General features: G+C 40.9%; 2 protein-coding genes across 3 annotated transcripts in view; both read left to right on the top strand.

The window, feature by feature from the left end:
* Positions 1-6,487, top strand: part of crocc2 (ciliary rootlet coiled-coil, rootletin family member 2) — a 39,857-nt gene extending 33,370 nt beyond the window's left edge. The window contains exons 30-36 of the mRNA XM_065956101.1: positions 75-238; positions 315-755; positions 1,447-1,596; positions 1,682-1,873; positions 3,536-3,667; positions 5,165-5,344; positions 5,469-6,487. Of these exons, the coding sequence (XP_065812173.1) occupies positions 75-238; positions 315-755; positions 1,447-1,596; positions 1,682-1,873; positions 3,536-3,667; positions 5,165-5,344; positions 5,469-5,552 (1,343 nt within the window). The 3' untranslated portion in view covers positions 5,553-6,487. The remainder of the gene's footprint in view (positions 1-74; positions 239-314; positions 756-1,446; positions 1,597-1,681; positions 1,874-3,535; positions 3,668-5,164; positions 5,345-5,468) is intronic.
* A 218-nt stretch (positions 6,488-6,705) lies between these two features.
* The window catches only part of sned1 (sushi, nidogen and EGF-like domains 1), a 34,649-nt gene continuing 13,908 nt past the window's right edge, over positions 6,706-27,446 (top strand). The window contains exons 1-14 of one of the 2 annotated variants that reach the window (XM_065956100.1): positions 6,706-7,525; positions 17,577-17,864; positions 19,370-19,510; positions 19,644-19,806; positions 19,894-20,019; positions 20,263-20,376; positions 21,688-21,801; positions 22,324-22,437; positions 23,124-23,171; positions 23,276-23,383; positions 24,775-24,867; positions 26,002-26,136; positions 26,494-26,613; positions 26,870-26,986. In XM_065956100.1, coding sequence (XP_065812172.1) covers positions 7,307-7,525; positions 17,577-17,864; positions 19,370-19,510; positions 19,644-19,806; positions 19,894-20,019; positions 20,263-20,376; positions 21,688-21,801; positions 22,324-22,437; positions 23,124-23,171; positions 23,276-23,383; positions 24,775-24,867; positions 26,002-26,136; positions 26,494-26,613; positions 26,870-26,986 — 1,900 coding nt within the window. In that variant the 5' untranslated portion in view covers positions 6,706-7,306. The remainder of the gene's footprint in view (positions 7,526-17,576; positions 17,865-19,369; positions 19,511-19,643; positions 19,807-19,893; positions 20,020-20,262; positions 20,377-21,687; positions 21,802-22,323; positions 22,438-23,123; positions 23,172-23,275; positions 23,384-24,774; positions 24,868-26,001; positions 26,137-26,493; positions 26,614-26,869; positions 26,987-27,446) is intronic. The other variant, XM_020633074.3, reaches the window with a different exon arrangement.

Below are 27,446 nucleotides of genomic sequence, written 5' to 3' on the forward strand. Positions count from 1 at the left end.
TGATCCCACAAACACTGAGATTATCAGATAATAATTATGTTTTCTATTTAAGCACATTTACCATATTCTTTCAGAAAAAAGAGAGATGGTAGAACAGTTGCACAAAGTGCACACATCCATGTCTATACATGAAGAGGCCGTACATCGTACAAAGGGGGAAAAGAGAAAAGTTGAGGAGGAGGTGGCAAAATTAAAGATAAGTCTGCACGCTGCTGAGGCTGAGTCCAGGGCACTGCAGGTAAGTAAAGAGTAAAAGGACAGGTATAAATTCTCACAGCATATATAATTTTTACAAAACTTCTACTATTCCACAGGACAAGTTGGAGCTCCTGCAGGGCTCAGAATCTCGTGCACATGAAGAACAACGGAAGCTAAAGGAGTCTCTAGAAGCAGCAGAAAGCAGGGCGAGCCACCTGGAGCTGTCCCAGCGCACACTTGAAGGTGAGCTCCAGAGAGCCCAGCTCAGGGCAGCAGAGCTGGATGCAGAATCAGGGGCGCTGCAGGACAGACTCACAGAGCTGAGGAGGAAGCTGGGTGAGAGCGAGGACCGGTGTGCAGCTCTAAGGGTCAGCGAGGAGAGGTTAGCCACGTCTCTGGCTCAAGCTGAGCAGCACGAGAGCCAGCTGAGAGAACAGATCCACAAGTTGTCTAACACTTTCAGCGAAAACATGAGCAGCAACGAAGCTCTACAGGAGCAGATCACACAGCTACAGAGAGCTCTGACTGCCAGCGAGCAGGACCGAAGAATGCTGCAGGTACAGAATATCACCTACTCATCCTTAACACAAGATAAATCAACAGGATTAAAGTTACATGTTGTAGTTAAATGTAATGCTACAGGTAGAAATTCATTCCAAGAAAAACAGTCCTTCACCTGAACCTAAAACAAATCATGTGCACTGTGTTTTTCATACTGTAAGCTTTTTTTCTTCTTAGAATAAGGGTGTTTGATTGAAACTTCAAATGAGATGAATAGCCACATTTTCAGTGCCTTTGCTTTGATTTACCATGCAGCTAGTAACATTCACAGTTCCAGACTGAGCATTTTCTATTTACATTTGCTGCTGTGGTTTTCCTGGAGGACCTCAAAGACTGAGCAATAAAATTCTCGGGCAACCTCATTAATTCTCCAAGAGCTACTCAGGAGAGCTTTCCGGTCTTAGTTTGGGACTGCACTTAAAAGATACTGAGCAAACAAAAACATAACCTGCTTGGTATAAATCTCTTGATTTTCTCAAAAGCTGTCAGGTCATTGCCATAAAAAGTGAGGAAAAATTCCAATCTCTTGCTTGCACCATTCAACGGTGTGTCAAGAACTGTAAAAAAAAAGACAGGATATAAAGGAAGGTGAGAACTGTAGGGTCAGTTGTAGTGCTATACTGTGTTTTGACAAAGCTGAGTTGCTCACTGCGTAGTGTATGTATATCAACATGTGTTTGCCCAAAGGACCGCCTGGATAAAACACGAGATGCTCTCTCTGAGAGTAAGAGGCTGGGCCACAAACTCACAGAGCAGACCCAGAACCTTCAAAGAGCCCAAGAGGACTGTGAGTTTAAATACTGTGAGCTGGAGAAACATAACAGGACACTGAAGGAGGTGAGTCACACTGTGGTGAAAGTGCAAATAAAGGTGCAAAGGTTAAAACTCCATTTTGATATATATGTACATGTTGATGTCTCAGAGCCTGAAACAACAGCAGGAAGTTGAAGTGCAGGCCCAGATGAGCTCTCAGCAAGAGAAGGAGGAACTTCAGGACAAAGTCACCAATCTCCAGAAGTCTTTGCAAAAGCTGCAAAGTGAGAGAGCAGAGATGGAGAGGGTGCTGACACGACTTGGTAAAGACAGGTCAGCACTCAGAAAGACACTGGAGAAGGTGAGCTGACCCATCTGATTCACCATTATTTGGAAATTGTATTTATTTAATGTTCAATGGTATAGGTACATTTATGAAGCAAGTGAACCAATGCCAAACACTACAAATGCCAAACACTACAGCTCTTATATCTTGAGCTTATTTCCAGCGCCTGTCCCTCTGTGAGCTTTTACAATACATAAAAAATCAACAAATACACAAGAGACAGCACAAAACAAACTCAACAGTAAACAAGACAGAACAATACAGGATACAAAATATCATACAATGAGGCTGTAAAACAGGAAGCACAGGATCATACATGGCCACATGACTGAGTCTTATTGGAACACAAGATGATAGACCAGGGCCACCAGTAGCCTAGCGCTTACACCCCATGTACTGAGGCATAGTTCTCCAACATGGCGACCTGGGTTCATATCTGACCTGTGGCCCATTTCCCGCATGTCATTCCCCTCTCTCTATCTCTCTCTCTCTCTTCCTCTCTCTCTCTCTCTCTCTCTCGACGATTTCTGACTCTATTCACTGTCCTTTCTTTAAAATAAAGGCATAAAAAGCTCAAAAAGAAACCTTTGGGGGGGATGAAAAGAATGCTTACAAGATGATGGACTATATATCGTGAACGAGTTCAATTGATGACCACTTTTCAGATGTGATGCTCTGCTACATGTGCTGCAAAAAGTATAAAAACCTTTTGGAGTTGGAGCGTGCTTTGCTGGAGAAACTATATGACGGCACATCATTCTAAGCATTGTTTTCTGCAGTTTATGTTCTGTGTAGAAAAGTCGTCATATCTGCATTCATCGGACAAATACAACATTACTAATTTCCAAATATGTGTCTGTTAAGCTCATTTCGGTTGATGATGGGGGGCGGGGTAGATTGATCAGGCTCTTTTAAATACATCGATTTAAGTAAAATAAATTAAATTCAAGAACCCAACATCATGTTACGTTTGCACTTACACAAAGTTGAGGGGCTTAGCAGTGACATTAAATATTAGTGCAATAGATATCTATCATTAAAATAATATATAATCAAAAGTATTTTTGTATAGCATAGATTGATCTGCTCTGATACTACAATGAAAAGCAGCCTAAACCATAAGACATAACCCCCACTCTATTGGACCCCAGAACATTAAACAGCTTTTGGTAAGGAAACCTGAAAAGTATTGGTGCTGAGGTAAAAGGTTTGAAATACAGAAGAGAGCCAAACCACAAAGGGCTTTAAAATATAATTAAAATCATCTTAAAGTCAGTTCTGAAACTGCTGGAAGCCCACGTATATATAGAAGCCAGGACTGAAGTAATATGTGTTTAGTGCTGGTCAGAAGCCTTCCTGTCCCATTCTGGACCAAGACGTGCAGCCGCCCGAGCATTAAGGCATATAAATCTGTGGTTACAATAATCACTGTAGGAGGAGATCAGATTTATTATTCATTTATTTTTGTGATATAGTTTGTTTTCATTTCCCTAATATTCATCTCCTTTGTCACACATTGGACAGGGTGATCTCAAAGAGATGGAAACATGTAGGTGGACTGTGGGAACCACGGGGCTCTGTGCTTGGCTTCTGCTACACGCATTACAGGAAGGCACATGAGTGCAGAACGATCATGGTAAAGTCGTTCACATTATGTCACCCTCGTGTTGTTGTCAGGTGGAGATGGAGAGGCTGAGGAGGGAGGAGGGGGAGGCCTCAGCAGCCAGGGAGAAGGAGCTGTTGGGACAGAGGGTCCGAAGTCTGGAGCAGCAGCTGACTGAAAAACATGAAGAGGTGCAGACTGTGCAGGTGAGAGGCTGCTGGAATATGGACGGGGACTGGGCTGGGGTCACACGGCTGGACAGGAGGAATTATTAGAAATAGGCAAATTCAAATCAAACATTTAAATGAACAAATGGTGATAGCTGTCACTTTTGAAATACCTTAATACTATACTTGAGCTTACAGAACAATGAACTGCTATTTTTCAAAGCCATTCAAGTGACATGTTAATAAGTCAACCTATTTATATGTGCAGATGAATGTAGATTTACATTTGAAAAACACATCCAGCACCCACAAAGAGCTCTGGATCAGGATTCATACAGGCACTTAATACTCACATTTTTTTTTTTTTGTCATAAAATGAAACATAAGAAAGATTCAGTATACAGGGGATAGTATGGATGACGTAATGCCGATTTTTCGAAGCACCAATGTTGCAAATTTCATGAATTAGTTTACACTCTGGCCTGTAAATTTCATATTTGTGTGCAGAAAATAATTTAGTTTTAGTTTTTGTTAGTTGAATTGGAGATATGTTACATGTGATTCTAAAACTCAAACCAAAGCGCAAGAGTAACTCAATGAATTATCATTCAATAAGTTCATACTGAAGAAAAATGTAAAACTAGTTGCAAAAACTTAAAATATCAAACACTACATAAAGATGCATCAGACAGCCATTGATTGAGAGATGACATCATTAGACAAATATTTATATATATATATTTTTTTTTTACAAAAGTATGTTTTTTAACTGTGTATAATGTCTCAAAGTCCAGATGAAATAAAAAATAAAACTGACCGGTTTAAATCCAGCGCTGTTGTGTTAAATGTTCAAATATAATTCAATTAAACATTAATTAAGTATTTTACATCCAAATAACCTTATTTTCTCTTCCTGTAAAACATTTCAAATGTCTGATGACTCAACCTTAACTAATTTTTCAACCACTTAGAAAGCTTTGTCAAAGCTAACAATCCAATCACATTCATCTCAACGCTTTGTCCCACCTTCTATCTTGTGATTGGTTCTATCCTGTTTCAGTTGGATATAAGACACGGCAGATAATCTCTCACTTCAGTTTCATAGGGAATATACACGTTTCAAACCAGTAAGGCCAAACATTCCTGTAGCTTATTTTTTATTGAGGTATTTTTCTGTTTTTAGACCCTCTCTGACTTCACTGACTGTGTTGTTGCCTTCAGTGATTGCAGGAGGTTCATGCAATCATTTCTATGATTCTTAGCCAGTTCTCACTGCACTGCCCTGTTACATTAAATCAACAGAACATGTTAGTCATGATTCTGAACTAGTTTTGTTTTCTACCATGCACCTAAATGTATTTTTTTGTTTGAAAACTGGATGAGCCAGGGGTCAGTGTACCCAGGCCCAGGGTCAAAGAGCTTCTGAGTCCCCCTTCTTTAAAAAAAAAACAGACTGTGGCAACAGAAAAAGACTAAAATAAAAATCCTGACTTTTATACTTGCTTAATTATTTAAACTTACATAAACTGTCTTCAGGCCCAAATCTCCCAGTTTGAGCACTCTCATGCACAGCGCCTTCTTGAGGTGACTGCCCGCCATCACCAGGAGCTCGATTCAGAGACAGAGCGTCTGAGAGACAGTCAGCTTCAAGCTGAGCAGGCTTTAGAGACCAGAGAGAGGGCTCATCGCCAGAGGGTCAGATGCCTGGAGGAACAGGTATTTTATTCTAACTGTTGGGAATTAATTTGGAAAGTTTTTCTTCTAAACTACAAATTCATATGTATTATATATTTGTCTTTCTGTCTTTGAAGTCATTTTCTTATCCCTGGTTTTTTCAAAGTTGCTGACGCTGAAGGAGCAGTTGGATCAGGAGACAAGCAGACGGCGGACTTATTTCAATCAGATGCTACAGCCTGGTGTTTAGAAGCAGAGACCCTGCAGTGAAGTATGTAGCACCTCTGTCTGCCTCATTCACTGCTCCTCTGGCAGCTTCCCAACAACATTAAGTTACAAGCTACGTTTGCACAAACACACTCCTGAGGCGTCTGCTCCCACCCGTGCACATGTGCACGCCGGATTAAATTAATCTGCAGGAAAACTCAACAACAACAAACAATGAGTGTTTTGTGTATAAGTAGACTAGATGTGCCAAATTGTTTTAAGGATTTCCTCTGGCTGTCTAAGTCTGTTTATGCTGCGTCATTTTTTAGCGGAACAATATGATGAATGGTTTCCTTGGTTGGTGCTTTATTCTAATCTTATAATTATAAATTTGTCAAACTGATCATTTACCAATTTCTTTCTGTCATAATCACTGTTTGTTTGTCCTAATGAGAATATGTATCCAAATATTTACAATAATGGTTCACAGATTTCCTTTGTAATGTGATTTATTATTTTTTTTTATGGTGCCATAAACAACTTTTATAATGAGCTAATTAATTTTATTATGTCTTGGATTTGATTTGTTAAAGCTGTGATTGTTTTTAATAAACTGGGTGTATCAGAGCACGATCATACAGTTGTCTTTGACAATTAAGTTTATTAATGATGTTTCTTCTGGAAACACATCTTTGTTATGGAAAAAAAGGTCTCCTGTGATCTTTGCAAAGGACAGCACAGCCCTTTCATGGCATGCAAGTTCTGGCGTTTGGTTCACACCATTAAAAGCCTTTGTGGATTTAGTGTTGTGGGTGAGAGAATGACCTTCGCTCTCTGTTGCCTGAGCTGTCTTCAGTGTTTTCTTTCAGATGTTTGCAGCCTTGAAGTCTGTGGGGACCAAAGATTACCAGACCTAAAATCTCAAGTTAACATGTGGTCTTTTTATTTCTTTGTGGCTTATAAAACCCAGAAATATGTTGTTACAGTCCTGTGCTAATGTGTATCCAGCCACACATGCATCTACTGTGTAAGTATCTTTAAAATCAATCGAAAACCTTTCTTACATTTCAGCTCCATGCTTACTGTAAATGGTGTCATATTCTGACAACAGTGCTCATGCATGTCTTCTCACTGTGTAACCTTGCATGCCTCAACTGTACATAGTAGGAGTTTCACTGAAAAGGGAAAATCTTGTCAGAGTTTCTTTAAAGCAGCCCTTTGATTATCATAGTTCCGCCCAGTGGTTATCCAGTTACCGGCCTCTTTACAGCTATTGGCTGGAAGCAGCTAATTATGCAAGGTAGTGAATCCCTGTGGGGGAGGTGGGGCCAAAACTGAAAGAACTCCTTTGGCAGGCAGAATAGAGCTTTTATTGAGGATATTTCTAAGCTGACCATCAGGGACCAAATCGCTGGATTGTTAAAAAAAAAAAAAAAAAAAAAACATCTCAGCTGAATCACGCTGCTCCCCCTCTTTCATTCCTTCCCTCGTTTCATTTCAGTGAGACGGGAGTGTAGCTCTCATGCAGTACCCAGCAGCAAGCAGAATGCAAGGAATCTACAGTATTCCCCTGTCTCACACAAGAAGCCCAGTTCACTCCTGAAGGACAAGTGAGTGAGGAGAGAAAGAGGCAGAGCCAGAGTGCAGAGTCAGGGGAGGATTCACACCGCTGTGGTTGAGAGGAGGAACGTACGGTCTTGTCTTGTTCTGCTCTGCTCTTGTTGCCTCAGGTGTGTGTGCTCCTCCCTCCCCATCCGCAGTGCCTGCTGTCAGCTCCATCCCTGGCTGGCTGAGGCCATGGTGTTGGTGCTGCGAGTCCTGCTGTCCTGCTTCTGCACCCTGCTCTCCCTGGACCTGCTGCCTGGGGTGGAACCCGCTGTGCCCCTGGAGGACTTCTACCCCTTTGGCCAGGACGAGGGGGACTCCCAGACCATTGCTCAGGACGACGGAGGCTCCAGGCTGCTGGAGATCTCTGTTGCTTTCCCCTTCTTTGGTGACAGGCATACAGGACTCTATGTGAGTACAGAGCAGTGATTTTTTACTGATGTGTGTGTGTGCGTGTGTGTGTGTGTGTGTGTGTGTGTTTATGTCTCTATATGTCAGCGTGTATGTGTGTGCATGCACTTGGCAGTTGGCAATTGAAACTGACATGGTGTGGATTGTATAAGAGCCTCAGGGAGATGAAATTTGGCCCACATCCAGATACTACATTGAAGTGCCCAGTGAGAGTTTGTATATGTTTATGTGCACTCACAGGCTCTGGTGTGTAGCCTCATTTGTAGAATATCATGTTGTCCCCTACGGGTGGAATTATAATCCTGTATGACATTTTCCTCACTTTACATCTGCCCTCCTTGCACTCTGAGGAACTCTCAAGTACAAGAAAGAAACTATTAGCAGAACAGTGAAAAGCCTTGTTCTAATCAGTCTACAATAAGCTGTTAAAGGAAATGACAGTTTGTGTTCTTACTGTTGCCGCAGAGCATCTGTGAGCGGTTCTCTTTTAGAGAGAGCGGGGTTGAAATCTCCTCTCTGGAGAGTGAGAAAGAGAAACAGTGCTCATGGGAGAGAGCAGAATGGTTTGTCGAGGATTTTCGCGCAGCACGGTGAAACACACTTTGATCTGCCTTTGTCATGTATTGGGTTCCGTTCCAGCGCATGGAAAGGCAGAACTCCCTTAAATCAACACCACCTGTTGTGGTTATGCATCCGCATTCGCTCTCCCTGAATCCCCTCCTCCTTCCCCATTTGCTCAAAGCCTCGCCTTTCTCCTCCCTGTTCAACCACAGGGCAGGGCAGGGGAAGCTGAGGAACCATGGCAACAATGGGCAAGGTCAGAGGTGGTCTTTCTAATATAAGCATCTGTGCTATGTTGGTGAGGTCAGTCAGACTCTTTTGAATCCACGCACAGTGCATAGTCTCATTGACACAGTATTTTTAAGTGCAGTGTGTCAGAGATGTGTCTTTATGACCTCACAACTGTGGTTGTTCTGTATTGTTTCTAGAAATAAAATAAACTTTATTTCTATGGCATCTTGAAGAACACAGTTATAAACTGCTTTACAAACATTTACTGTATATTAAGGTGGACAAATGAAGCCAAAATACCCCCAACAACGGGGGGCTGACATATTGTGCGGGTGACATATGCAGCCAGTCTTTGCAGTAGAGATCAGCTGGTGGGGTATTGATGTCCAACCCCCTCAGCTAACCCTTTCACACATTTAACTTACTGATAAAACATTTTTAAAAACTCAGGTCGGTGCAGTCTACACTAGAACAGATTCTTGTGTGGTTTGAAGCTGGCACTCACAGTTATGTAATGTTCAATGACTCTTGTGTTAGTGTTTGTTATGTTACCTCTCACTGCATTTGTCAAAGGAGTCAGAAAAGTTAATCCGGCATAAATCAGTACCAAAAGGACAAATTGTGACAGAAACCATGTTTGAGGAAATGTATTTGGCATATATTTTGAATATTTAATAGTTTGACCATGTTCCATCTGTCAACATGGAGGAGGCGGAGCTTATAAGATTTACTGCAGCCAGTCAGTAGGGGGAGCGCCAGATGTTTTGGCTTTTGTTTGGGCTGTGATGTTGTCCATTCTTTTTTTAACAGTCTGATTGAGAGGAAGCTTTAAAAAAGTTAAAGTCACTAAAAATAAATACATTATGTGATGTCATTTAAAAAATGTAAAAAAAAAAGGCCCTGAAACGTCATTAAACATAAATATATTCCCTCAAAATGAACTTTAACAAAGTGGATTTTTAGTCATCCATCGAACTTGATGGAGCTCAAAGTTTGCATCCCTGATCCCTTTCGTTACTTCAAAGTAAACGACCCCCTGACTGCAAAGTCTCTGTCACCTTTGTGTATCAGTTTGAACCCTGGAACTACATGGTTGGATGCATTTGAGGGTGGGTGAAGGGACATAAAGAAGGACATTATAAAGTTTGTCACTTGGGGCTTCTTAAGTAATCAGTATTATTTTTAAATAAATTCTCGAAGCAACAGGTATCCAGTGTAAAGAGACCAGGTTTCATCCAAGTCTGTAAGGAATTCCAGTGCATCACTTCTCCTGTAATAATTCCTGAAACACAATAGTCAAATTAAACAAGATTAGACAAGTCAATGGTTGCTTGGCATGTTGATCTGAGGTTTAATTCTCATCTAATAGAGATAAAAATCAGAGCTGTCCACATTCTGCCGTGTTTAGTTGTGATGTGATACCCTGTTGCTCCCTCTGCATCTCACTGGGCTGTAATCCAGTACTCACGCAAAGGCATAACACATTGTGACAGACACTTGAAATTATAGTCACGCTCATTTTAAGTGCCTTACCTGAATCCATTAAACATGTGCTGTGGAGTGTGCAGGCCACATGGGGATGTTTGCCACCAGAGAGACGCTTTGAACAGTTAACATGCCACTGAGTGCTAAGGGGATTAATCTGCATAAATACCTTCTGCTGTTCCTTTAAGATGGGGTTACATAGAAGCTGTAGGTACAAACTGACTATAGATGTTTTTATAATTGCTGTTATTATCATCACTGATACAGTTCAGCAGAACATGTTACGGCTGAGTGTCGGCAAGAATCTGGTCATCTGTTACATACTATGATACAATAGTTTTATATCAATACACCGATATATTCAAATATTTAAGGAACGTAGATGGATGAAAACACAGCTATCTGATGGTTGGGGTTTAAACAAAACACACAAAGGAAATGTTGAAAGGAGAGAGTAGGTGGTGGCATGCAGCAAAGGGCAAAGTGGGGTTTCCGGCCCTGCAAGGGGTGCGCAACATAACCTACAACATAAAGTTGTAGTTTTTATATTCTGAGTACATGTTTCCTGGAGTTGCTTCATAACGATCGCTGGCTTGACTGTTGTTTTTAAAAAAAACAATCCAATCCAATTTATTTGTAAAGAAAATGTAGCATATTTTGAAAAGCAACAAAGTATACTAAAGTGCTGATAGTGAATTAAAAAAATCCACATTATACAATACACAAAACTAATTAAGGGACATAAGAACGCTGTAAAATACTTACTACATCCTACTGGATGTTGCATTTTCATTGTAGCTTATTTAAATGCAGAGTCGTGCATGAATAACATCATATTTCTAGCTGTTGTTACCAACAAACACATCAGAGAGTCACAGTTATGTTACACTTGGCCGCAGAGCTCCCCGATGTCTCATCAACATTAACTGAAGAATCCCTTTACAAACAGGTCCGACGCTCGTCCCACTTCTGCCTCCTGGTAACCAAGCCGTCCCTCTGTTATGGTTTGTGTCTGGGAGTTCTCACACGTTGCTGGGATCTCTCTTCCTCCCCCCCTCCCCCCTTCTCCAGCCCCCCCTCCCCTCCTCCTACGCCTCAGATAACATGGCAGGGGTCTTCCCCCTGGAACTGTCCAGCTGCTTTATCTGAGAAATGACCAATCACTTTAACAGAACACAGATGTATCTGCAGAGCATCTTAGGGGCTTCCAAACAATGCAGTTCACGGATTAACTACTCGTTCGGATGGCCAGTGTAGAAAGATCAAGAAGGAGGATATCCAAGGTCAGCGAGGGAAGAAAACAAGTTTACAGCAGATGTGAGGACAGTCAGTTATGATCAAAGGCATTCATTGAAGATACACAACTTCATAGAGTGGAAAACTCGAGCTTTTCTCGTTCTTCTTATTGTGAAACATGTCATTCATAGAATTAAAATTTACAGACTAATCTGACATTTTTCTATAATTAGACATAAACTTACATTTTTAGAGGGTCCTGCCAAGAACGTGCTGCAATAACTGCACCCTTTACAGATTGCACATCTGCTAGTGCTCATCTGCTACTCTGAAGAGCTTCAACACTTGTGCAATTTCATTCACTCACTCTCCCTCACCACTATGTATGGCCCAAAGATGTGTGCATCAACTTTTACTCTTTGTTCTCTGAATGGGAGATTTTTTTTAGACGCATGTGTTGGATGAGCGATGTGACTGAGTGATATTAGAAGCAGTTTTGTCCACCATGGACAAGATTGATCTGCACATACTTAAAAAAGTCTAAAAAAAAAGCCTTTTCATAGCCTAAGCCTAAGTCATAAAGTAAAGGACCAATCAGACTATAGAAATAACACTCTTTGATTTATTTTAGGGAGGATGTATTCCCCTCTAATGCCTCTCCATCCAATATTAAGCTTATTGTTTACCATGTGATGCATTCCAGGCACAGACTGTATAAAAATAAAAGTAGTCTCAGTGATGTCACACAATCGTTTATGAAGAAGCCAAAGCCAAACAATGTCTAATTGAGACACAGGCAAAGAGACGAAGTTAAGGGGGGCTGAATAAATCTTCTTTGCTGCAACTCTCCCATCTAGCGTCATCTAGCTAGCATATTCCAAACGATGAAAAACACAACACACATAACTGACAGTTTGAGGTCAGTAACAGGAACTAGCTAAAGTAAAGCCTGGCCTTGTGGCAAACAGCTACATTGCACCGACGTGTAGGTAAAATCTGCCCACCCCTTATTATTATGCCCTCATTTTGCACAACTCATAGCTTTAAAGAGCGTATATTATGCCCTTTTTGGAGTTCATATATTTAATCTATGTACCTACTTTTGTACGTTCACAATAGCTAAAGTCCAAAAAAAGTGTCTGTTTTCATGTACTGCTCCTCCTTGCTCCCTCTATGCTCTGAGTTCATCAGCTACACTCTGTTGAGCCCACACTGTTAGACCCCACGTGGGCCAAGTCTGCTCTGATTGGTCTGCCGATCCGCTCTGTCGTTATTGGTCAGTTGCTCAGCACGCGTCTCAGAAATTTCAACATGAGCTGCAGGGCTTGCCACAACGAGCCAATGGGCTTTGATCAGTGATCTCACACTGACAATGATGTCGGACTGACAAATTTTTATCGAGGGGGTCTAGAACCGAGCGTTACATGCAGCTAATGCTACAGCTAACAGGAGGACGTAGGAGAAGCTGCGTTTCCGCAGACTTTGAATTTTTGCACATAGATGTGCCTAAACATGCACAGGACACTTGGAAAACACACTAAAGAGCATATAAAACCAGAAAAAGCATAATATGGGCCCTTTAAAATAATCCAAACAGATTACACTGAAAATGATTCACCCCCCTAGACATTTTTTTTTTACTAGAAATGAAGTGAGCGATTTAGACCAAACCAATTATTTAAAGAGGTCATATTCTGCTTTTTCTGGTTATTATGCTCTTTAGTGTGTTTCCTGTGCATGTTTAGGCACATCTATGTGCAAAGAGCCGGTAAAAAACAGACACTTTTTTTAGAACTTGAGCTATTGTGAACATACTTTAGTAGGTACATAGATTAAATATATGAACCCCAAAAAGGGCATAATATGAGCTCTTTAAACCAGTTTGTAAACATTTTAGTTTCTGCCAAAACGATTCCCTTTTTGACGTGGGACTTGTTGGGTTTCCATGGCCTTTTTAGAAAGCCTCAAGTGGACACTCAAGAAACTGTAGTTTTTTACACTTCCACATTGGCTTCAGTATCAATCACTGGAGGTTGCCACTTGGTTTCAGCCTGATTCTTGGACCCCTAACTTTTCCCCAAAGACTTCTACCTTATACTGACTGACTTTGATATGATGGGCTGGCTAGTTTTTGTAGCCTCAAAATTAGCTTTATCTAACTATGACATTTTCTCACCCAAGAATACCGGATATTGCTCTCTGTGTCCTGTATAATAGTCCATGTTGCCTTGTTATTTTAACCCAGGTAAACCTAAGAATCTGAATATGGTGCCTAAACCCAACAAATCTGTACAATTTTCCGTTTTTTTCCTGTTTTTTTGGTTGGGTTTAGGTACAAAACCAACCATGGATAGGATTAGAAAATGATCATGCTATGTTTTGAAATATTGTAAGGTTTAACATGGGACTCAAACAGCTTTCTATTTTCATAGCCCATTACAACAAAGTACGACAGGACAAGAGCTCTTTTATCGAACATTATTGGCCGAGTGAAGCACTTTTCTAGAGTCTCCAACTGGTCACTTGTTGTGCTCACAGTGCCAAAAGAGAAGAAGTCAGCTAAAGAATTCGATTTGCTAGTAAGACAATACATCTATAGTTCCCAAATTCCCAATGTATGACATTTGTTAAAAGCTCTTTCAGCCTAAAACTTTATTTAAATACTATATCCAAATATAATCACAACAACCCCATGTTTCAGTGTTGGGGTACATATATGTATGTTCCAGAAGAAACTCCTTTAAGGATCAAGGATTTCTTTATTATCCCCGAGATGCAATTTGCTTTGCAGCCTGCAGCACCACACCATCGCACAAACTATAGACGAAAATAAAATAAATGTGGGATACATCAGAAAAAACTTTATTAATTAAGAGGGAAGAGGCAATGAATAAATATCATAAATAAACATCACATTGAGTTGTTTAAAATGCTTGTAGCAGTCGGGACATAACTGCTGCTACCTGCACTTCTAGTTGCAGATAGCAGCGGTTAAAGTGCATCATTTTAAAAGTCAAAGGAGGATATTTTAAACTGACCACAAATGCAGTAGGGCTTGTGTTTATGATTCATTTAAACATCTTTTTCCACCTTCACAAACTTCCACATCACTTGTACCAAAGAAGTTGTATCAGAGTCCCTCCACTCTGTTCAAAATGAGATTTATAACTTTAATCTAAACTGTTTGTAGCTGAAGGTGAGCCGGGGCTAAAGAAACAGACCGAGTGCACGGACTTTAGTCACTTCCTTTGGCCTCGTCAAATAATTTGAACAAGCTTGTAACTGTGAAACCTCAGTTTTTGACAAGGAAAACTAATGTTTTCCTGAGTCGATCCATGGGCACCTTTTCATTCACGGGTTTGCTTTGGCTTGACTTAAGCCAGATGAAAGTTTATTTTAGTCCATAAATTGCTTGGCTCTAAAGAAAAACCACCCAAGCAAAATCCTGGATATATCCGGCGAAGAATTCCCCAAAAAAATAACAAGGGAGTTTTAGAGCGGAGTGGCACCAGTGAGAGTTAGAGAAAGAAATATGGAGAGCAAGATGCTTCTTACAAGGTTGACTGATCGCACCTCTCCCCCTGTGAGTCTGACCTTGGTCATGTTACACAGCATAACACAAGGCAGCTCTGAACCCATTCACTCTCTCACATAAGTGTGATGCATAAGCACCCTTCACTGGAAGTCTGTACTGGTTATAGCCGGGTTGGAATCCATGAGAAGAGGAAAAGTATGCCATGTGAAGCAAAGAAAAAGGTCCCAAGTTCAGTTTAAATTCCTCTTAGGTCATTGCTATGTCAAAGTGGTCCCCTAAAAAATCTTAACAAGTAGGAAATACACTTGTTTAAACTGTTCCAGATGCTGCAAGAGATTGGATTGGGTGATTGAACATATTCCAGTATTAGACTATAAACTCTATTTAGTGTTCAGCATGATTTCCTACACTAATTTTGCTGTAAGATGGGAGACTTCCAGACCGCTGCCACCACAGGTCTCTCATTAGTGGGTATGTGGGTGTGGAAGGTTGGTAGTTCATGTACATCCCTCCGTTCGTGCGGCTCTGTGCCCTCTCTCTCTTGTTTTTCTCCTGGTATCCAATGGCGCTCTGGCTGACCCCCGAGCCCAGCCCCTGCAGTCGCTCCTCTTTTTCCCCACATCAGCCACGTTCTCACCACATCACGCTGATGCAGAGGGGAAGACTGTGGTCGGGCAATTAACTGAGCTCCCGTGCCGTGCCAAACAAAACTTCCTCGGCTGTTTTTACAGCAAAGTCCTTCAAATTATGGTTTTCATACATGCAGGGAGCAAAGCTGAGCCATCTGACGTTGCTTTGTCACTGTCACATGGCACACGGCTTCGAAATGCAGAGGAGCAAAGTTCTTGCAAGCGTTCAGGTGAAACAGGATAGGTGCTATGGTGAGAAGAAGAATCTGCCCTTGTTGATAATATTCAGACATGATGTATGAATGGATGAATGAAGGCCTTTCATTGGGATTCAATCTTGCAGCCTGGAGAAGTTTCCTCTCCTCCAAAGTTTTGCTGCTTGTTTCTTATTGTGCTCAATATTTAGTGCAGTGCTTGGTCGGCTAAAATCCAATAAAAGGACTCTCACCTGACATGGTTACACTCAAAAAAAATTATGTTTGCAGTCTATCATTTAAATGACCATTAGCCACATTGCTTACTGCTATTAAAGTCTTATTTATGTATTTCTGTAAAACATGTTTTCCTAAATAACCACCAACCTTCCCCCAAACTGGACGCCTGAGCTTTTTTTTCTTCTTAACAATCTGTACATTTCCTGCAATGTCCTTTATGTAGCATCAGGCCATCGGTCACACTTTTAAATGACTTAGGCAACTGTGAAAACAACAAGTGGAAAACTGAACTCAAGTTTGTAAACAGTGAAAGAAAATCAAGAGCAATGAAAAAGAACATTTCTTGATTTGGAAATGGTGACTATTAAACTGAAAACCTAAAAATGGTGACACTAATTGTCTTTTTTTGTACTTTAAAAAAAATCTATTTTGGGTTATAAAAAAATGAAAGTTAAAATTTTACAGTTATGGTAATGAAAGTTCTTTTTGGGAAAAATTAACTAGATTTTGCAAGTATCAAACCAATCAAGATATGTCCAATTCACTTCCTCAGAACACATGAACATGCTCTGCCTCACTTATATCCAAGGAAATGACTGGATGGTATTGTTACAGACCTGTGACAACCATGGAAACCCAACTTCCTCTGTTTATATTTGTACGACCACAGAAATATCAACGATGCACCTCTTTAACTTCAGAGAGTCTTTTAGCCTCCTTAGGCTAAATGGGTTTTATGGTCCATTAACGTGACATTTTTTGTGCAGGCTCAAAACCTTTGACCCCGTCCTCTGCTGAAACAGGCAGCTGTTGTTAGCAGAGAAGCTTTGAGTTCACAATAATCAATGTTTAAAAAGTACAACAAGACTGACCCAAACAGAGCTAAAAGAGCAGGAGTGGATGTTTTGCTTACGCTTGTGTGAGTAAAAAAGATTTTCATCAAATTTTAAGGAACCATGTAAGCTGTAAATATGCCAGTGTTATGTATCCATACTACTACCCTGTCCTCAAATGAGTGCAACTAAAAACATTGTATCAGTTATTTTAAACTATAAATAAATTGCTCCATCTGTAAATGTTTCGAGAAACTTGTCACAATTGTCTTTAATCTGCGTATTCATTTTGGCAGCAGCTCAAAGATGTTCATTTTGAAATGTATCAAACAGAGACCATCAAGTCTTTACCTTTAAATAAAGCCTTATGTACATTCAGTTGACTAAATACTTTGAAAATACTCCTACACTACCTTTTTTTAGTTTTATTTTGGGGCTTTTTAAGCCTTTATTGTAGAGACAGGACAGTGGATAGAGTCAGAAATAAGGAAGAGAGAGATTTTTGAATGACATGCAAGAAAGGAGCCAAAGGTCGGACTTGAACCCGGCTTGAACCCTCGCTTGGAGGACTATAGCCTCTGTACATGGGGTGCATTCACAAACCACAAGGCCACTGGCACCCTAACACTACCTTTTTAAAGGCTAAAAGTATTTTAAGTAGACATTTCACCATGCAAGACTCCATAGCTGCAGTGCTGACTGAGCTTTTCTCACAGAGGGGCTATGTGGACGAGAGTAGGGTGGGTTCATTTATTTGGTTACTTTGCTGTTGGCAGACGTCTGTGGATTTAAAACCTGTGAGTGTTCTTCCTGGTGTGATGACTTTGCAGGTGCATGAGCAGCAGAAACCCGGTTTTCTCAGCTGCTGTCATTTCGTGGAATAAATGTAGCGTCTGTTTGCGACATAGGAAGTGCAAACATCCGTTATGGGAGCGTCCACTGCCCCATGCTGCTGTTTGCCCTGCGAGGTTAGGGCTACTTCTGTTTGTCCACCTTATCCTCGTCTCCTCAGCACTTCCCCCGCCTCTTCCTACAAACAAGACACAGAGGCTACTAAAAAACATGATGGTTTCATGAATCTTATATTTCCAACTCTGTTCTCCTCAGGTTAACAACAATGGCCTGGTGTCTTTCCTGAGGGAGGTGTCTCAGTTCACACCAGTGGCCTTCCCGATTGCCGGGGACAGGAGGGTTGTGGCCCCATTCTGGGCTGATGTGGACAACCGGAGAGCAGGGAGAGTCTTCTACAGAGAGAGCCACGAGCCCTCCATCCTGAGGAGGGCTTCAGGTGAAGTCAAGACGTACTTCTCAGAGTTCCCAAACTTCAATGCAACATGGGTCCTCATCTCTACATGGCACCAAGTCACATTCTTTGGAGGCAACTCAAAAACACCGGTATAAACTCACACTTCACTGCTCTCCTATTGCTGTGTAGTTATTTCTTACAGTGGTGGTTCTTTTATGATTCTTCGTTGAAGTTTTAAGTGTCCTACATCGATTATTCCCACTTCCACCCCAGAAGGTGCTTGTGCATATTCCTGGGGTTAAATTATGATATGACTCAAATGATTACATACATTTGTGTTAAGGTAGGAAACGTCAAATTTAATATTGAATTTTAGTTAATTGGCAGTGATCTAACATTGAGCAGTAAGTAACATTACCTTATCTCCCACAAGCTGAGTTATTGATGCCACATGTTGCCACTGAGAGTGCATGAAAACCAAAGAGTTACTTAATTAAAGGCAAATGGTTTGATTGAATTATTGGTTAATGGATATGGGAGGATTGAAAATCATACATAATGGGAAAACAGTTTAAAAAAATTGACCTCATATTATAGGAGGTGAAATAGTAAGTAAAATGTAAAGTATGAATAGTTAAGGATCCAGCCCCTGACTCCTTAACTGTAAGTAAAGTAAAGCAAATGATTAAACTTGCATTCTCTTTAATGGCCAATAGGGGGAGTTTCACTGAATGTAAAAATGTTTATTTTATGTTACATAAGTCTATGAGAAAATAACTTTCTCTCTTGAGTTTTACATTAAAAAATATTTACATTTTTGTATTATTCTTTGGTCTCAAAGTCTAGTTTTTGTTTTCTTAAAAAACTGCACCACTGTTTTAAAACCGAAAAATGTAAAAAAAACAAAGCTGTTTGTGCAGCATGTTGTTAGTCAATCTGTCTTACTCGTACCTCACTGCAGCAGTTTACTACTTTATAGAAGTACTCTACATCTGCATCATACATCTGCTTCCTGATGGTATTTGTTTCTCTTGTGGGTCATTAAAAGCATCAAAATATTCAGTATGCTTAAGGCAGTAAAATCACCTCTTAGAAGCTTTAAAGGAGACTGGATATCCGCCCAGTCGTTAACAGTTAGTATTCATCCTTTTGTCCAAATACCCCCAATTTAGGCTTGAAGTAATAATAATTTAAAAAAACATGATTAAGAAGTTCTAATGCAGCATTTGAGTCTTCAAAACAGTAATCCAAAAACATCACAGTGACATCACTTCTGAAATATAATCTGTGAGTTTTTCTTTACGTCCACATTGAAACGAGTGGTAGTGTTGATGAGACGGTACTACTTCTCATCTAATAGAGATCAACTACTGGAAACCAATGGCCTAGATCATCTAGAAGTGGCAGACAATCTCCTTGTAGTTGCTGGATGAAATTAGAGCGTAGGAAGCAAAGCTATTGTTTCATTTTAATGATAATTACTTTATCTTCTAGCTGCCTCAAAGACAGGTCCAAGTTAGTCTATTGAGTCTGCAGACCCGATGAGATTTAGGAATCTGCACCATTAATCAGGAGTCTTTCAGATGCATGCATTATTACCAGACTACATGGAAATCAGGAATTGTTCTAACCGAGCGTGTCCCCCTTTATGCAGGTGAATACTTTCCAAGTGGTGCTTATTACAGACGGCGAGCTTTCCTTCACTATATTCCAGTACAATAACATCACTTGGACTACAGGCATGCATGCCAGCAGTGGAGGAAACCTGGCAGGGCTGGGAGGGATTGCAGCACAGGTAAGATCACTTGATGGTTGTTGTGTTTATTTTATTAAAACGTACTCACAGTCTCCTATCTTTGAAGACATTCTTCAACTCTCATTCAGCCATCTTTTGTGATGTGTTCCTCTTTGTTCCTCTTTGTTACCAGGCAGGTTTTAATGCCGGTGATGGCAAGCGCTATTTCAACATCCCTGGCTCTCGCACGGCTGATGTGGTGAACGTCGAAGGCACCACTAACGTGGGCTATCCTGGCAAATGGGTCTTCCGAATAGATGATGCCAATGTGGAAGTGGGTGGCTGCAATAACTCAGGTTAGTCCTGCTTCAAAGACGTTTAATTGCTTCCTCCTGGCTGTCTTGATTTGAGGATTCTGGTTACACATTGACCTCTTTCTGCAGCATCCGTGTGCCAACATCTGAGGCCGTGCCTGAACGGAGGCCAGTGCATTGATGATTGCATTACAGGTAACCCCTCCTTCACCTGCTCCTGCCTGGCTGGCTTCACCGGGCGACAGTGCCAGATAGGTGAGTTATGTTTGACACAGCTTCCTGCCCTGTCATTGCTCGACACACACTGCACTCTTTGAATGAAACCTGTCTACCTGGCATCCAGGAAAAAAACCATGTCACCTGCCAAAAGGGCACTTGGATACTTTCTTAATACCTGTATTACTTCTGACGTTTCCAAACTAATTCACCTTGGACAGCTGTTTATGTCTAATTAAAAGAGTCATACTACGTCCTTTGTGTTTCTCCCCGTCTCTGTAGATGTCGACGAGTGTTCCTCGAGTCCATGCCAGAACGGAGGGACTTGTGAAGACCAGATTAATGGTTTCGTGTGTCGCTGCCCTCCTGGGTTCACTGGGAGTCAGTGTGAAACAGGTATAAAGGACGCTCTGCTTTGTCCAACTGTGGTTGCTGGTGATGACGAAGTTGTGTGTCTAGATTGAAAATGTATTGAAATAAGCTTCTCTTAAACCAAAACCAGGTTCAGCACTTCCTTATTAAGTATTTAAATCTCTCCAGTCTTGTTATTTTGTGCACATCTGATGGAGAAAAACATTCTAGCCTGCAAATGCCCTTTTGGGGGCACTGTAGTCACTGCTGGAGTCGAGATGACAGGAAAAGAAAATCAGAAATAAGTTTGACCCAACTGAGAAATTTGCATGCTTTCCTTATGTCCCCCATTTAAAATATACAAAATGTCCTGTTTTATCCTGAAAAAGGCTTTATTCCCACTTCATTTTATGCATCGCCAATGAAAATAAATATTCCACTAAAACTCACATTAACATGCAGCTGTATGAACTCTGAGTAACCTAGCCTTACAAACTAATGGCTGATTGGTTTGTTTACAATACTTTGATCTAAATCAAAAAACAGGAAAGAGGCTGTGTGTCACAAACAGATGATTTAAAAAAGAAAGGAAATAAGATAAAAATAAGATGACTTTTACTAAATGTGTTGCATACATATCGAGAGAATATATTTTAAAAAACATCAATAATATTGCTTTATTTCACTTGTCTTTCGTAAATTGTAACATTTATAAAGCCTATACCAGGATATTCAAATGGGACCTGATGTTAAACGCTTTTTGCCGTCCATGTCTTCTTTGTAATGACCTTCATCAAACTCTAAAGGTCGTCATATTCATAGAAATAGTGGGAATTGTTTTATGTTAAGAACTGTTGCACCCACAAGTTTTTTTAAATGAACTCTTTCTACAATATTTTCTTTTAGATTCCACGTTAGTATGAAACGTGTTAAAGACTTTAATTAAAACAGCATGTACAAAAAGCCACAAATATGTCTATCTTTCTAAATATAGCAAAGAAAAAAACTACTGTGAACATGTTGTTCTAAGTATTAAAAATAACACGTTTCTTTTCCTATGCTCCGAATAGACTTCTGACCTGGAAAAAACTCTGATTAATCAGAATCATTTTGTGCCTCATGAAGCAGTTTCCGATTCAAAAACGAGTATTTTAGAGTTTCTTGGTCTAGCCTCTCTGCCTATTCCCACAGTTCAGCCTGTGGAGATGTTTCAAACCTCTTCTAATACCTTTCACAGCCAGCAGCACATACTTGCAGAGTGAGGGGAGCAGTGTGGCGGATATATTAATCAGCTGAGTAAATATTCCATGAGTGAGTGTCTGTGTCCCCCCATTTGTGTGTGTGTGTGTGTTGCAGACATTGACGAGTGCAGAGACAGGCCGTGCCTCAACAACGCATCGTGTATACAGGGCAGCGGCGGCTTCACCTGTGTGTGTGAACCGGGTTACACTGGTGTCCTCTGTGAGACAGGTGAGCGGGGGGGTTTCTCACTCTGGGGAAAAGTAGGCATCTCCCTCCAGAGGAAATATTTTCTGCTGTCATTTTGGCAGATGTTTTTGTCCAAAGCTTCTCAGTCTACCAAGACAAACGGGTCTAAGTTGAGGTTACGGTTGAATTCATTTGCAAACAGTTCATCCGTTCTTTTCACACAATGTAGCAATGAGAGCTCACTGTAGTCAAACCTGTTTGCTATAATAATCTTATTTGTCTAGCGAATGATTGTTGATAGAACCTGAACCCAACAGGGAATTGAATTTTCAGGCCCTGCACAGTTCATGAATCCTTGTATCTACATGAGACAGGATTAGCCTTTAATACGAGACACCTGCTCAATGAAACTCTATTCTCTAAGAGGGGAAGTTCAGTGCTCTGAATCCAGACAACAGCCTCTTGCTTCTCCAAGGTTCAAGATTGAAAAATCATCATGTGAAACTGAATCGACAGCCGATAAACTTCTCCCGTCTGAGGAACTGTCTTCTGTGCCTTCTCCAGACATAAACGAATGCGAGTCTCAGCCGTGTCTGAATGGAGGCGAGTGCATCGATCAGGTGGCCAACTTCACCTGTATTTGTCCGGCTGCCTTCACTGGAATGCTCTGCGAGACAGGTGACTGTAACTCAATACGGATTCTGCCAATAAAGCATGTTAGGAAAAATGATTCTTGGTAGAAAATGCTGACATACTTTAGCCTGTTAGTCCCACTTTTGCCTTGGCTTCCTGAAACGTTGAATTCCTCCAACTGGGACAAGCACAAAGGGAATCCAATCATACCTCTCTGAGATCAAAACCAGCGTTTATGGCTATGAACTTTGTTCAAGTGAGCTGCTTCTTTTTGCTTCTTCATTGTTCTTAGAATTTAGGGCAATATTACCATGGCATAAATCTACAACATGTAAGTGTATACTCAGAGGTGTATATAATTAATTGAGTTACCTGTTTAGCTCAGTAGCTAGAGCAGCTGCTCTATATACAGTCCTCAGAGCATCTGCTGCAGGTTTGACTCCAGCCCGCAGATCTTTGATGCATGTCTACCCCACTCTCTCCTCTTTAATAAATGACTATTAAAAGATAAGTTCATGGGAGGGGTGCATGGGAAGAAAGAAAGAAAGAAAGAAAGAAAGAAAGAAAGAAAGAGAGAAAGAAAAAGTCCATGAACTTATTTAGGGAAGCTGACTCTTAGCATCCTTGCAATACAGGTTTTGGCTAATTCCAGCAGAAGTAAAGTAGATATGTATATTTGGATGTTATTTGGATGAACTAAACCTTTAAAACATGTTGTTTTCCTCTCACAGAGTTGGTCGTGCTTCAGGTCAACTCAACTGAGGCAGAAAACCAAACAGGTAAAAGCAGGCACGACTACCGCAAGGATACGTTGCCAGATTTTTTTCCTTTCACATACAGTTTGAGCCTTACAGCGAAGCCTGACCTGTTTTTCTGTATGCAGCCCCGTGCGAGGAAGAAGATTGCAAGAAGCACCAGATTTGTGAACTCACCAGCTCTGGAATCTACAACTGCACATGTGCTGCGGGCTTCTACGGTGACAAGTGTGAAGGTATTGTTCGCCTACTGCAGGAAGCTGAGCAGGTAGAGAGCAGACAGAGGTAGTTAAAGAGGAGCTGTGCCATCCCACAGGAATTTGGAGCTGTGCCCCTGGAAGAGGCTGCTGTGATGATGGATTATTGTAATTATCAAAACTGACACGGCCTCACCCAGTTTACTACGGGAACCGGTCGCTTGATGTTGTGAATAATTGTTTTATAGCACATTTTTTATTAGTTTACCAACAAGAGGAAGTGCTTTGTCTAGACTTGAAAAGGCGTCTTTATGAGTCAAAGCTGCTCTTTGGTATTCAGGTCATTTCTTCAGACAGAGCTGTTGAAATATGCATGCTTCCACACCGCTACTTGCTCCTCTGGAAGTTGGCCACTGCACCTCGCTGGAAGTTCAAGCACAGCTGCTGCTTGCATAACCAAGGGGCAATTTGAACACCAAATATGTAAAATGCAATCATCCTCTACTAATGTTTCATTCTTTCCTTTCATAAATGGGTTTAAGTCATTTTATTTAATGTTTTATGACTGAATCCTTTTATATGTGTTTTAGCAAATAACTATTAAGCCAATTAAAGCAAATTCAGGCTCCCATGAGAGGTCAGTGTCACCCTCTCATAGCAGTTGTAGCAAGTTTTTTCTTTCCCCCATGAAAGGTCTTTAATAGTATTTGAGCTCATGCAAATGCATGCTACTTCTCACCCTTGAGCTGAAATAACTATCTGTGCTTATATAGGCTCTCTTAAATCTTCTAAATACTTTCCTGCCTGGCTCACTTGGAAGGCACAGTGGAAAAAGGAGCACGATCCTCCAAGGAAGAGAAAGTAGTGGGACACAGAAGTGCCTAATCAGGCTCTCAGATCAAAGGGTCTGGGCTGCACAGGTGGCCAATGAAAAGTGTCTCTTGCTAATTAACAATCCATTAATTGCCCTCGGGGCCATACATTTTGCTCGCAAAATATGCTCCATATCATCAGAAAAAATAATACCCTCCACAGAGCTCCCGGGACTTCAAAGGCCATGTCCTTTGATCCACTGCTGCAATTAGGAAGCAGGGGAAAATAAAAACATTCTTAGCATTTGTACGGAGCGGATGTGCAGCATGCTGACTGGTAATCCTCCAATCCTGCAAACTTTGTTGGAAGAGATTAAGGAAGAGGAATGACAGCAAATCAATACAAAGTTTACAGTAAAGCAGATGAAAGACGCTCAGCATATGGTACACATGTTGACCATTTCTGCCTTCTGTCTTTGTTTACACTCAGGCCAATACTGTAACATCATTTAAGGACTTGCTTTCAAGTCGATCGAGCAGACTCTCCTCTCTCTCTGACACACTTGTGCTCTCTCTCTCTCTCTCTCTCTCCCTCTCTCTCTCTTCCTGTGTCTACAGAGGAGTGTCTGTGCCAGAATGGAGGTGTCTGTGTGGACAACAATGGGACCTGTGATTGCCCCTCAGGCTACACAGGACTCTACTGTCAGTTTGGTGGGTATGATATGTATAATCCTATCAGGAGAAGGGCTGTGTGTTGGCTAGAATCTCATAATATGATAACTATTATTAAACAATTCAAAATACTGCAATACTGTTCCAAAGCAGTTTATTTAAGTTTTGTCTCATTTGAGGGAATCAAAAAAATAGCATGCATAACTTTTGAGTTGCAATAAGTTTTTTTCTTTGTTGTTGCAATAATAACAGTGATCTGCATTTCTACTTATCCTGGTCCCTGTAACTTGTTGCGTGTTGCAGTCTGAGAGAGGGAATTAACATTTTCCATCTAATACATTTCTTATGGCTGCAGCACGGCTGAAGAGCCCAAGACAAATATCTCACCCAATAAAGTTAATCTTGAATCTTGAAAAAAAGTCAAATCATTGCATGTAAACTATTTATTAAAATCAGTACGCTATTGCAAATCTGTATCAGGACACTTAAGTAAATTTAGTCGTGGAGTAAGAAAAAAATGATACGCTGAGGCTTAATAAAAAATACTGTTTTATTAAAAATATATACTACATGCAAAGTTTTTATTTATAACTGACCAAACTAATGGACGCTGCAACGCAGACTATAGCCTCTGTACATGAGGTGCACGACATAACCGCTGTCCGTCGCTCCACGTCAGCTTTTTTAAACTCTGATTTTAAGCATTTTGTTCTTTGTTCTTTGTTCTATGAAAATTTCTCCATAGCTTACAGTGTCACAATATATCGCCACATATTGAACTGTATACCCTGTCCCGTTCGTTGTTACATGGCAGCAGAATCTCGCCATTACACAGCCCAGACAGTGGAATCTGAATTCATATTTGTCACAGTTAATGTAACATACAAAATCATAGAGGCATGTTTGTGTGTAGTCAGAGCAAAGACATTACTTTTTGACTGGAAAACTTTGCATGCAGAAAGTAACTTCAACTTTGATATAATTTTGGGAAATCAATAAAGTGTCACCAAACATAATACTGGGCTACTGATGCAACAATACGTTTGTACTTCTCCAATCAGGTGTCTGATTTAAGTTTTGACTAATCTGGAATCATTGTTGGTGTTGTAAAATGACAGAAGTGTAGAAAGCAGATACTTTTTCCAAAAATGTATAAACCTGTCTTCCTCTCAGAATTAACCCAGACGCCGTGCAGTAACAGCAGGCCGTGTCCTGATGGAGGTCCCTGCTTGGAGTATGGAGGAACCTACCTGTGCACTTGTCAGACTAGTGAATCAGAGCTGGATCATAAAGACTTCTACCCATATGGTAAGAGACTCAGGCACTGACCCAACACCAAGTCACTGTGCAGCCATGTGTCATTGCATGAGTAGCCGTTTTCCATGGTGACAAACATCATTTTAAACACACTGGTCTGGACAACCATCGCTTTTTTTTTTCATAAGGGAACAGTCACATTTGCAGTTTACATTTACATGTGGGGAGACATTTCAAAATGATTCATGGCTTGAGGTAATAACGCATTTCATCCAGTCATCAAGTAACAAATAATCTGAGTTTTAGAACATCTGGACCAAGCACACAGGCTTGAATAAAATCATTAAAGTTGTGTAATGTTTGCTTGTGCAAATGGAACATAGTCAAGTCTCGGTGTGTGTTTTTCAGTACAGCCCCAATCGGTCTGCGACTCCTCTCCGTGTCTGAATGGGGGCTACTGCTACGAGCGGGATGGAGGCTACAGCTGCGAATGCAAATATGGATACTGGGGGAAACACTGTGAAAAAGGTAGTATAACTGAAAAAAATGAATGCAGGCCATTATTATTGCATTAATGCTCAGGCTTAAACCAAACTTTAATACACCAGGAAACATGCCATCACTCGTAATGCTGCTTGAAATATTACAAAGCTAAAAGGCTTATGATAATTTGTGCTTATGATGGCGTTTTGAGCTGTTTTCCTGGATCAGATTCATTTTGTGTTAATAAAAGGTCAAGAGTGGTACGTGCTTCAAGGACTCCCCTCTCTCTGTCTCTTTTCAGTTAGACTCAATACCTGTGCTTCTGGTCCCTGTCGTAATGGAGGCTCCTGTAAGGAGGAGGCAGGGAGCTACAGATGTGTGTGTCCTTACAGGTTCACAGGAAAACACTGTGAAGTGGGTGAGTGCCAACATCACTAACATTTTGTACCCAAAGCACAAACTTCATTCATGCAAATGTGCAATGCAGAAGCATCAAGATTCCATGTGAAGAACTGCGTAAGGAGTTGTCTAATCCACAGACCGGCAACACAAATGGTCTGATGATATATGGTGCAAACAAAAACTACTAACATTTTGTCTCATAAAGAATAGTTACAGTGTACTGTAGACGCCTAGGATACATTTTTTTAAGGTTTATTTTGGGGGTTTTTTTGGGCCTTAATTAAGAGGTAGGACAGAGGATAGAGTCAGAAACCAGGGAGGGAGAGAGAGAGTGGGCAACGACATGCAGGAAAGAAGCCACAGGTCGGGCTTGAGCCTGGGCCGCCTGCTTGGAGGGCTAGCCTCTGCACATGGGGTGCACCCACTAACCACTAGGCCACCAGTGCCCCCCATGTGAAGTATAATTTAACCAAAGG

The sequence above is a fragment of the Labrus bergylta genome, chromosome 6 (assembly GCF_963930695.1).
Source record: "Labrus bergylta chromosome 6, fLabBer1.1, whole genome shotgun sequence".
In the NCBI taxonomy this organism is placed as follows: Eukaryota; Metazoa; Chordata; class Actinopteri; order Labriformes; family Labridae; genus Labrus; species Labrus bergylta.